Source organism: Equus caballus, chromosome 16, assembly GCF_041296265.1.
Source record: "Equus caballus isolate H_3958 breed thoroughbred chromosome 16, TB-T2T, whole genome shotgun sequence".
Classification (NCBI taxonomy): domain Eukaryota; kingdom Metazoa; phylum Chordata; class Mammalia; order Perissodactyla; family Equidae; genus Equus; species Equus caballus.
The window spans coordinates 19,028,525-19,041,048 of record NC_091699.1 but is presented as its reverse complement, the minus strand read 5'-3'; the positions used below and the strand labels follow the sequence as shown (position 1 = coordinate 19,041,048).

At 39.7% G+C, this 12,524-nt stretch overlaps 1 protein-coding gene across 12 annotated transcripts in view; it reads right to left on the bottom strand.

The window, feature by feature from the left end:
• Positions 1–12,241, bottom strand: part of RAD18 (RAD18 E3 ubiquitin protein ligase) — a 161,013-nt gene extending 148,772 nt beyond the window's left edge. For 5 of the 12 annotated variants that reach the window (XM_023620038.2, XM_005600404.4, XM_001495792.5 and 2 more), the window contains exons 1-2: positions 12,081–12,241; positions 7,931–8,012 (exon numbers count right to left, since the gene is read on the bottom strand). In XM_023620038.2, the coding sequence (XP_023475806.2) occupies positions 7,931–8,012; positions 12,081–12,227 (229 nt within the window). In that variant the 5' untranslated portion in view covers positions 12,228–12,241. The remainder of the gene's footprint in view (positions 1–7,930; positions 8,013–12,080) is intronic. The other 7 variants (XM_070238544.1, XM_070238546.1, XM_023620039.2 and 4 more) reach the window with 5 other exon arrangements.
• Between the last annotated feature and the right edge of the window lie 283 nt (positions 12,242–12,524).

The following is a 12,524-nucleotide window of genomic DNA, read 5'->3' as shown; positions in this document are numbered from 1 at the left end:
AAACCAGCTACCAGAAATAAGTTCAATATATTCAAGGATTAAAATACACACACCTACACATAAACCTAATGAGGAAAGAAATGGAAGATACGTAAAACGTGAAATTTCTAGGGGCTGGCCTAGTGGCATAGTGGTTACGTCTATGCACTCTGCTTTGACAGCCCAGGGTTCGCCAGTTCGGATCCTGGGTGCGAACATGGCACCACTTGGCAAAAAGCCATGCTGTGGTAGGCGTCCCATGTATAAAGTAGAAGAAGATGGGCATGGGTGTTAGTTCAGGGCCAGTCTTCCTCAGCAAAAAGAGGGAGATTGGGAACAGATGTTAGCTCAGGACCAATCTTCCTCACCAAAAAAAGAAAGAAATTTCTAGAGACAATCAATACAATAACTGAAATGAAAACTTCACTGGATGAGACTAACACCTGATGAGACACTGGAGAATAAAAGATCAATACACTTGAAGTCACAGCAATAGAAATTATCCAAAATTAAGCACAGAAAGAGGAGGAGGTGAAAAAGAAAAAAGAATAGATACTCAATGTCTGTAGGTAAATATCAAGCAGTTGAATTAAGTGTAATTAAGCTCTAAGAAAGTATAATTAGAATTGGGGTGGGGCATGAAGGTGTGGGTGTGAACAGAAAAATATTCAAAGATAAAAGGGCTAAAATTTTTCCAAATATAAACTCACAGATTGAAGAAACTCAATGGACCCCAAGCAGGACAACCATAAAGTAAACCACAATAAAGGACATTACAAATTTCTAAAAACCAGTGATAAAGAGAAAATCTGAAAAGCAGCCAGAGGAAAAAAGGCACATTATATACAGAAAGCTATAAACAAGAGAACCACATCTGGTTTCGTCTGAAACCAATAAAGTCAGAAAACAGTAGAATGACATTCTGAAATGAAAAAAAAAATGTTAACCTTGAATTCTATCTGTATCCATTGAAATCATCCTTCAAAAAGCAATGAAATAACTTTGTCAGACAAACAAAAGCTGAGAGAATTCTTTAGCAGCTATCTGTACTATAAGAAACGTAGCAGAGAGAATAAAAATGATACCAGAAGGAAACTCTGATATATACAAAGAAGAGTATCAGAAATGATAAATATGTGAGTAAATATAAAAGACATTTTATTCATTTCTTAATTTGTTTAAGAGATAATGGACTGGGGCCAGCCCAGTGGCGTAGTGGTTAAGTTCACAGACACTGCTTCGGTGGCCTAGGGTTCAGATCCTGGGTGCAGTCCTACATACCACTCACCAAGCAATGCTGTGGCAGCATCACACAGAAGAGCTAGAAGGACTTACCGCCAGGATATACAACTAGGTACTGGGGCTTTGGGGAGAAAAAACAAAAAGAGGAAGATTGGCAACAGATGTTAGCTCAGGGCCAATCTTCCTCATCAAAAACCATACCTTTAAAAAAGAAAAAGATAAGGGACTGTTCTAACATAAATATAATAACAATGTATTGTGGTGTCTATAATATATGCACATGTGAAAGACAACAACAGGATGACAGGAAGGGGTAACAGAAGTACACAACTGTAACAGTTTTAATTCTTTTTTTTTTGTTGAGGAAGATTAGCCCTGAGCTAACCACTCCCAATCCTCCTCTTTTTGCTGAGGAAGACTGACCCTGAACTAACACCCATGCCCATCTTCTTCTACTTTATACATGGGACGCCTACCACAACATGGCTTTTTGCCAAGTGGTGCCATGTTCGCACCCAGGATCCGAACTGGCGAACCCTGGGCTGCTGAGAAGTGGAACGTGCAAACTTAACTGCTGCGCCACCGGGCCGGCCCCCACAACTGTAACCGTTTTACACTCTTCAGGTGGCATAATTTTGTTTGAAGGGAGAGTGCAATAACTTAAGATGCATATTTTAAACCACTAAAATGATGAAACTAACAAGTTCATCGTGAAAAAGATTTAATACTTTAAAAAATGTTCAATTATTATTTTTTTTTTTAAAGATTTTATTTTTTCCTTTTTCTCCCCAAAGCCCCCCAGTACATAGTTGTATATTCTTCATTGTGGGTCCTTCTAGTTGTGGCATGTGGGACGCTGCCTCAGCGTGGCTTGATGAGCAGTGCCATGTCCACGCCCAGGATTCAAACCAATGAAACACTGGGCCGCTTGCAGCGGAGCGCGCGAACTTAACCACTCGGCCACGGGGTCAGCCCCTGTTCAATTATTTTTTTAAAAGGCAGGAAGAGAGAAAAGAATAGATGGACAAACAAAAACAAAAAGCAAGGTAGTACATCTAAATCCAGCTTTATCAATAATTAACTTTCTGCAATGATGGAAATGTTCTATATCTGCACTGTCCAATACAGTAGCCACTAGTCACATGTGGCTATTCAGCACTTGAAATGTGGCTAATGCAGCTGAGAAACTAAAGTTTTAATTTTATTTAACTTAAATTCACTTTAATAGCCACACACACCTAACAGCTACTATATTAAATAGGTCTAAATATTCCAAGTAAAAATAGATATTGCCAGAATGAATTAGAGGGCAAGACTCAAATATATGCTGTCTAAAAAAGCTCAATTTAAATATCAAGACACAGGTAGGTCAGAAGTAAAAGGATGGTTTATGGACAGCTAATATTCGACAAGGGAGCGAAGAGCATACGACAGAGAAAGGAGAGTCTCTTCAATAAACGGTGCTGGGAAAACTGGACAGCCACACGCAAAAGAATGAAAGTAGACCCTTTCCTTACACCATGCACAAAAATCAACTCAAAATGGATTAAAGACTTGAATGTAGGACCCGAAACCATGAAACTTCTAGAAGAAAACACAGGCAGTACACTCTTTGACATTGGTCTAAGCAGCATATTTTCAAGTCCCATGTCTGACCAGCCAAGGGAAACAAAAGAAAAAAATGAACAAATGGGACTACATCAAACTAAAAATCTTCTGCACAGCAAAGCAAACCATCAAAAAACTGAAAAGACAACCTAACAATTGGGAGAACATATTTGCAAACAATATATCAGATAACGGGTTAATATCCAAAATATACAAAGAACTCATACAGCTCAACAACAAAAAAACCAACAATCCAATTAAAAAATGGGCAAAGGATCTGAACAGAGATTTCTCCGAAGAAGATATACGGATGGCCATCAGGCATATGAAAAGATGCTCAACATCATTAGCTATCAGGGAAATGCAAATCAAAACTACAATGACCTCACTCCGGTCAGAATGGCTATAATTAACAAGACAGGAAACAACAAATTTTGGGGAGGATGTGGAGAGAAGGAAACCCTTGTTCACTGCTGGTGGGAGTGCAAACTGGTGCAGCCACTATGGAAAGCAGTATGGAGTATCCTCAGAAAATTAAGAATAGATCTACCATATGATCCAGCTATCCCACTGCTGGGTATTTATCCAAAGAACTTGAAAATGCAAAGGCATAAAGATACTTGCACCCCTATGTTCACTGCAGCATTATACACAACCTAGGTGCCCATCAAGGGACGAATGGATAAAAAAGATATGGTATATATACACGATGGACTACTGCTCAGCCATAAGAAATGATGAAATCTGGCCATTTGTGACAAAATGGATGGACCTTGAGGGTACTATACTGAGCGAAATAAGTCAGAGGGAGAAAGTCAAATACCATATGATCTCATTCATAAGAAGAAGATAAAAACGACGACAAACAAACACATAGCACTGGAGATTGGATTGGTGGTTACCACAGGGAAAGAGGGGAGGGGGGAGGGCAAAAGGGATGATTAGGCTCACATGTGAGGGGATGGAATATAACTAGTTTTTGGGTGGTGAACATGATGTAATCTACACAGAATTTGAAATATATTATGATGTACATCCGAAATAAATAAATAAATAAAAAGAATTAAAAGGATGGAAAAAGAAAAAGATAAACCATACAAACATTAATCTTAAAGAAGTGGGAGTGGCTACACTAATACCAGAAAAAAGACTTCAGAAGAAGGAATATGACCAGGGATAAAGAGAGACATTTCATGATAATGGAACAGTCAATTCATCAAGTAGATAAAATATCTGTAAGTGTGTATGCACCTAATAAAACTGTTTCAAAATACATAAAGCAAAAACCTAGAAAAGTAAAAGGAAAAATAGACAAATTCACAATTATAGTTGGAGATTTCAACATTCCTCTCTTCATATAGACAAAATAATAGAGAATCAATACAGACACAGAAGACCTAAATAGCACTATCAACCAACTTGACCTAATTGACGTTTATAGAACATCTCACCCAACTACAGCAGAATAGGTATTCCTTGCAAGTATACACAAAGCGTTAACCACAAAAGACCTATGCCGGGCCATAAGACAAGTTTTGGAGATTTTAAAGAACTGAAATCAAACAAATTAAGTTCTCTGACCAGAACATGATTAAATTAGACATTAGTAACAGGAAGATATCAGGAATATTCTCAAATATTTGGCAATTAAACGGCGGATTTCCAAATAACTCATAGGTCAAAGAAGAAATCAGAAAAGACATTGGAATATATTTAAACTAAATAAAAATGAAAACACACTTATCAAAATTTGTGGGATGCAGCCAAAGCAAGGCTAAGGGGGAAATTTATAGCTTTAAAAGCTTATATCAGAAAAGAAGAAAGGTCTAATGTCAAAGATCTCAGCTTCTATTTTAAGAAGCTGGAAATATAAGAGCAAATTAAACTCAAATAAGTAAAGGGAAGGAAAGAAACAATAAAGATAAAAGAGTCTAAATCAATGAAACACAAGAAGATAAAATATAGAAAACAATGACCCAAAAGCTGGTTCTTTGAAAAGAGCAATAAAATTAATAAGCTTCTAGCTAGATCAATCAAGGGAAAAAGAGAAAATACACATTTCCAGTACATAAATAAAGGGGGACATCACTACAGATCCTCCAGACGTGAAAAGCACAATAGGAAATAGTATTAAAAAAAAAACACTACGCCAATAAACTCAACAGCTTAGATTAAATCAATAAGTTTCTTGAAAGGAATTCAAAGCTGTTCTAATATTCAAAAATCAATCAATGTAATTAATCATATTATAAAATAAAGTAAATCATATGAGCATCTCCATAGATGCAGAAAACAAACTTGACAAAAGTAACACCCATTCGTGATTTAAAAAAAATTTCTCAGCTAATTAAGAGCATAGAGGAACTGCCTCAACCTCATAAATTTATGAAAATGCATTAAGAATATGATAAAACTTATAGCAAAGAATCTACTTAAAAGACTGAATGCTTTCCCTATAAAATTGGGAGTAAGAAAAGTACGTCCACCACACTACTTCTGTTTAACACTGCACTAGAGGTACCAGCCTGTGTACACAAAGAAGAAATACAAGGCATACAGATTAGAAAGGAATAAGGAAAATGTCTTTACTCACAGATGACATGACTGTGTATGTAAGAATTCCTAAGGAACAAAAAAAGATGCTGATATTTAAAAGTCAATTTAGCAAGATCACAAAAGGTCAACACAAAAAAATGTATTTCTATGTGCAAGATCTGTGCACAGAAAACTGTAAACAACATTGTGGTGAGAAATTAAAGAAAAGCTAGAGTGGAGGGATATACCACGTTCCTATATTGAAGGCTCAACACTGTTAAGATGTCAATTCTCCCAAGACTGATCTCTAGATTCAGTGCAATCCCAATGAACACCTTCACAGGCTTTTTTGCAGACACTGACAATCAGATTCCAAAATTTATATGGAAATGCACATAAAATGCAAAGATCCTAAAAGAATCAAAATAATTTTGATAAAGAAAAACAAAGATGGAAAACTTACAATGCCTAACTTCAAGACTTACTCAAAGCTACAGTAATTAAGACAGTGTGGTATTAGCACAAGGATAGACATACAGATCAGTGGAACAGACAAAGAATCCAGAAACAAATCCACACAGGATTCCCTGAGGCCATACTGACTGAGATGGGGAAAACTCTATCAAGTGCTAGAAATGCTCAATATCTTAATTGTAGTGGTTACATGGTACATACATTTGTCATAACTCATTGACACTTGTGCACTTGACTTTGCACTTAAAATGGATGCATTTTACTATATGTAAATTATACCAAAAAAGATGCGTTTAATACACATTTAGAAACAATCCCCACAACTGACCTTGGTTACTAATGTGAACCTGTCTAAAAGGAAACTAACATTTATTAAGAGCCTATAATGTGCCAGGCACTGGGGGCTGCACATTAATTCTCACAGTCATTTTCTAAGGCAGAAATTACTTACCAGATTTTTACTTTTGAAGAAATGTTGGGCATTTGCAAACTAACCCGCCTAGTAAGTGAGGGGTGAAGGTGAAGCCTGAATATATTTCTAACGCCCGTGTTGCTACGACCGCCAGCCTCTCATTACATCTTGTCTATAGAGAGCTATTACTATCCACTAAAATAATTTTTTAAATCTAACTTTTTTTTACATATGTTTTTGCATGTATCTGTCTTTTTTTGGCTGGGAAAGCTAATGTTGCTCATTGTCCTCTCTTTTTTTTTTCCCCTTCTCCCCAAAGCCCCAGTACATAGGTGTATATTCTAATTCTAAGTCCTTCTAGTTCTTCTATGTGAGCTGCCACCGCAGCATGGCTACTGACAGACGAGTGAGTGGTGTGGCTCTGTACCTGGGAACCAAACCTAGGCCACCAATGCAGAATACACTGAATTTTAACCACTAGGCCATCAGGGCTGGCTCATAACTTGTTGGGTTTTTTGTTTTTTTTTTTTTTGAGGAAGATTAGCCCTGAGCTAACTACTGCTAATCCTCCTCTTTTTGCTGAGGAAGACTGGCCCCGAGCCAACATCCATGCCCATCTTCCTCTACCTTATATGTGGGACACCTACCACAGCACGGCTTTTGCCAAGCAGTGCCATGTCTGCACCCGGGATCCAAACCGGCGAATCCCAGACCGCCGAGAAGCGAAACATGTGCACTTAACTGCTATGCACCACTGGGCCAGCCTCTGGTTTTTTTTCTAACTTTCCAAGACAAATCAACTTGAAAATAGAGAACAAGAAAAATCATGAGCCTAGATTATCCATAAACTGGATGTCCAGCTCCTGAAAAATGACAAGGTCACCCCTAAGTGCTAAATACCTCAAGCTATAGTAATACATAATAGACTCAAAGAGAACTACACACATACTGCCATATATGAGCCTTCCCAGCATTACACAGCAAATTAAGTGATAAACTGTCTATAACACTCTTCACTGGTAGAATTCTCCCACTGGGATTTTTAAACTTTGAAATTCTATACCAAGGACTACTTAGTTGAACTACCTATCTGTTATCCTATTAATAACAAAAATTCTCAAATTTAACATCTAAAAGTGCTTAGCAAATAAAGAACCATATATCATGACCAAAACCTTTATGGCCATAAATGTTACAAAAGGCATAAAAATATCCAGGAGGGAGGTGATAGAAAATATAGGATTCTTATAAAGAACTTCGATATTCAAGGGGCCAGCCTGGTGGCACAGCAGTTAAGTTCGCACATTGCGCTCCAGCAGCCCAGGGTTTGCCGGTTCAGATCCCAGGTGGGGACCTATGCACCACTTGTCAAGCCATGCTGTGGCAGGCATCCCACGCACAAAGTAGAGGAAGATAGGCACTGATGTTAGCTCAGGGCCACTCTTCCTCAGCAAAAAAAGGAGGACTGGTGCCAGATGTTAGCTCAGGGCTAATCTTCCAAGAAGAACAAAAAAACTTCAATATTCAAGAGGAAGGTGGTAGAAAAGATCTTCTGAAAACTTTAAGACAGAGGGGCTAAATGTGAGATATAAATATGTATATTTATCTTTGGTATTAAATTAACACTACCTTACATAAAAAACACATTTTTATTATCTCACAGACACAACACATACTTACAGTTATGTGAACACTGAGGAATCATCATTGCAATGTTGAAATATTCAAAGCAAATTCCACACCGCAGCAAATCATCTATTGTCTGAAACGCAAAAATGCATATATACCTATCAGAAAGACACCAAGGTTGGAACGTATGCCACAGAACTCCTTCTCCATACCCTAAAAAGTAATTTAGTAATACGTCTTTGTCAACTAGACAAACTCAAAAGCTAACTCCACGTAAACTGCTGGGGATCTTGACAAACAGAGAAAAACCACCCCCATGTGACTTACACATTCAAATCTCAGGTTACCCCAAATGCTCTCGACAGACAAAGCCGACACTGTACAGATTCCTGTTCATACAGTCAACCTTTCACAAAAGGTCTGCTCTCTTCCTGCTCCACTTCCCATGTGTTTCCAGCTCTGACTCCCAGCCTCCTCTTCAGACCCTACTCCCTGGCCCACAGCCACTGTTGGGTGGAAGGTACCAGTAGCCATTCAGCACAGACGTTAAGGACCAAATCAGAGAACACCAAAGCCAAACATTAGAAATTACCTAGGTAAAACCCTTATTTGACAAATGAATAAACATGTATCCAAAGCTGACACACACACTGGGCACGAGTCAAGCCAGGACTAAACCTCCCTTCTCCCTACCAGCAGTCAGTCCAGTGCTTTCTGCACAGTACTACACATTACTACACGGTGCAGCCCAATGAGGAAGCCGTGGGAAGAGCAGAGCCAGTGTCTGCAGAGGGAGGTGAAGAAGTAGACCACCTGGAAAGTCAGACAGATGTCAACCTGGAATGCAACCCAAACAGGAAAGGATCTGTCCTCGCAGCCTAAAACTTTCAAAACCATTTCAAATAAAATGTTACTCCATTCAATAGAATCCTGAGCAGATATTTAAGAGAAAAAAAAAAAAGAGGGAGCTCTCTTGTGTACTGATATGGAAAGACTACCAAGATAAGTGAAAAAAGGAAGTAGGGTACAGACAGTACACATGGTATGCTACCTTTTGTTAAAAAGGGAGGGAGAATAAGAATGTATTCTATTTTTATCCTGTATATATAAAGAAATTCTGAAAAGACACTCAAGAAAGTAATAAATAATGGTTACAGGGGTCAGGAAACTGGACAGATGAGGGACAAGGTGGGAGGGAGACTTTTACTTTTCATTTCATGTAGTTTTTGAACCATGTGAGTATATTATCTAAATTTTAAGAATACAAACAAAAAAAGACTAATGTCACCAATAGTCCATATAATGAAATATTACATAGCCATTAAAAACAAAAAAAGACATGCTTTCAAAGAATAATTAATGCCATGGGAAAATGTTTTTGTGCTTTAATGGAAACTTAAAAAAATGAGAGAAAAAGCTACAATAATATATAATAATAGAACTATGTTGTTGAATCTCCATAACAATCTTAGCAAGTCCATAGCATCTGTATCCCAGTTGTGCAGACAAGCCCTGTAGTTTATAAGTGGTTGGATCAAACCCAAGAGGGGTGAGCCCAAATTCTAAATGCATAAACACCCTGCAGATATGTGTGTGCATGAGCAAGAAAAACTGAAGGAAAATAAGAGAAAACGTTAAACAGAGGTTATCTCTGGATGGGAGGAGGATGGGTAATTTTCATTTTCCCCGTCATCTTACTCTGAATTTTAATTTTTTGCTACTCTATACACATACTGCATTTATAATTTGTCAAAAACAGAAATTTTGGTTACAATAAAACCAGAGAAATAAACATTAAAACGCCAAAATCTACCATTATTTTGGATGGTAAGCTACCAGTGACACAAAAAGCTGGACTGTATTGAAGATCCATTGAAAGCAGAGGCAGGCCAGGAGGCCAGAGCCCTGGCATCGGGTCTACTGTTCTCTCTTCTCTAACCCTCCTCTTCTGGAGGAGCAGTGGCTCGGACAGATCTGCTCACCGAGACCTGTGCAAGGTGACACTGCATCCAATGAGCTACAACATTCCTGGATAAACTTCCAGTCATGCCATTTCAAGACAGTAAAATGCACACCACATGTGCCTCAACTAAAAAAAAAAGGCTGAATAGAGAGTGGTCAAGCAGATGCCCCAGGATTTCTCTAACTGAGAGAGAGAAAGTGGAAGGAGGAAGTGGGTAATGGGTGAAAAGACTAAATAATTACAGCAAAGGCTCTTAAGTTTTTTGGGTCACAGATCCCTTTGAAAAATGGATGAAAACTATAGACTCTCTTCTCAGAAAAACATACCACATAGACAAAAATTTTATAAATAACTCCAGATACCAAAGTCTTTCCATGGATCCTAGGTCAGGAACTATGGATTTGGGAGTCAGATTTCTACTGAATATAAAAAAGAACTTCAAACAGAGCTACTTCTGGGAGCAGCTAGTGTTTGTCCCTGGAGGAGTTCAAGCAAAAACTAGATGAGAAATTGGCAGATATGTTATAAAAGGGATTAAAATACTGGAGAGTGCTGGCTTTCCAACCTTAAGATTCCACGATTCTAACATGGGCTTAATCAGCTTCATCACTGAACCCCCTCTGGTGCTGAACCCTATTAAGCACTGTGGTGAGACAGCAAAGCCAGAGAAGACCTGGAACCTGCCTCTATAGAACACTGTGGAATCTATAAATCCATAAAATATGCTCACATCTACAAAGCAGGTAGCTTTACAAGTTACAAAGCCTTCACTTCCTTTATCCAATTCAGTCTTCACAACAACAAATAAAAAGGGAGAAATACTCAACGTTAAACATGTTAAGTGCTAATAATAATAATAAAGATATATAACTGAAGGCTTACTCCCTTCCAGATACCTTCAGTCAATTACCAAATAATTTCTGAGCATCCACTATGTGCCAGGCGCTCTGTTAAGCACAGTGAAAAAAGACAAACAGGATCCCTATCCACACACATCAATTCATTTAACCAACCCTATAAACTGTTTTATTTTTGTCTCCAGTTTATAGCTGAGGAAATTCAGGCTCAGAGGTTAGGTAATTAACTCACCATCACACAGTTAAACAAGAGGCAGAGACAAGATTTAACCCACAACCACTGGCACTCAAATCTCTGCTCTTCTCCACTGCAGCTTGGGGCCAAGCTCACCACAACTTCAAAACTACAGTTTTCTTAAGTCCTTCCACAACATCAGCTTTTCACCACGGGGATATCTCAAGTCCTCAAGCACTGTAGATGACAGTGCTGACAGCAGGAAAAACAAGGCCTAATACTTACTTTAACCTCTCCCACGTCCCTTACTTAATCCTCAAAATCAGCCTTATGAGTCAGTGGGACAGATACAATTCCCAAGTTTACAGAAACTGAGGAACAAAAGGAGAAAGTGATCTTCCCCACAGCCACAAACAGAAATATCACACAGCAAGGAGAAAGACCAAGCAACGGAGTCCTAGTTAACGCAGCCAAGTGTATTTGCTCTTGACCAAACCCAGCAGGAACCCAGGGCTCAGCACTAACGTAAATGGAAACTGGTATGACTTGCTAAAAACGAAGTAGCCACAAAAATAAGTGTTAAGTGAAATAATTCGGTGAAATAAAAGGCTAGCGCTGACTCTGAGTCCTGATCTCTTTGAGAGAGAGCGATGCACAACTGTTAGGAGTTAGGCCACATCAGGGAGGAGTCAGGACCAACCAGCGCTAGGCTTCAGGAGGGTAATTAGAAGAAATCAAAGAGAATGTAAAGGAGACCACCTGCATAGCTAGGGGATTAAATAAACGTTATCTGATGCAGGGTCCACCCGAAATCACGTCCGGTGTCACTAGGAGAAATTCTCAACTAACGTACCGCGAGAGTTTACAGAACGCTCGGCACACATTAAGCCTTCAGGGAGGATTAGCTGTCATGTCGTTTTCAGTGTTCAGAGTAACTGTTTTTCTCGAGGTCGCTGTTATGGCTGCTGCTGAACCGCAGAATACCCGACTCCACATGACGGCCAACTTCAACACACCATACGGGACCGAGGCCTGCCCCCGTTACTTCTCAGGGGAGGAAACTGAAGCCCAGAGCCAGGCAGTCGGCAAGCGGCAGAGAAGAGCCGGGTACCCAGGCCCAGCTCGCGCCTCGCCCTTTCTCCGCCTCAAGGCGGGGCAGGCTTCCCGTGGACACCTGGGCGCCCCCAACCTCCCCGAGGCTCTCACCTTCATGACTGCCAGGCCTGGAGGCCACCGAGGCTCCGCCAGGGAGTCCATGGTCTCTCCTGAAGAAGCTGGAGAGTCCGCCATCCACTGGCCTCCCGCGCTCCACCGCCACTCGAAATTCCCCGCGCTACTGAGATACGTAAGCATTCCGCGACGCGCCCAAACCGTGCGCAATGTCTGCCGGGAGTTGTAGTACGTGGGCGGAGCTCAGCCAACGATGCTCTCACTGCGCACGCGCCAGACTTCTGTCTGGCCTCTCTTGGCAGAACGTGAGTGGTTAAAAAACCCACTTCCGGTTTTGTACCAGACCATTGACAAATAAATACCTGTAGAATGTTAGGAAAAGACATAGAGGAATGAAACTAAATCCAGGCTTTGCAAATCTTTCAAGGTCTAGGCTCCTGCCTCCTCCTTCGGGGAGCCTTCCCTGATTGCTGTAATGAT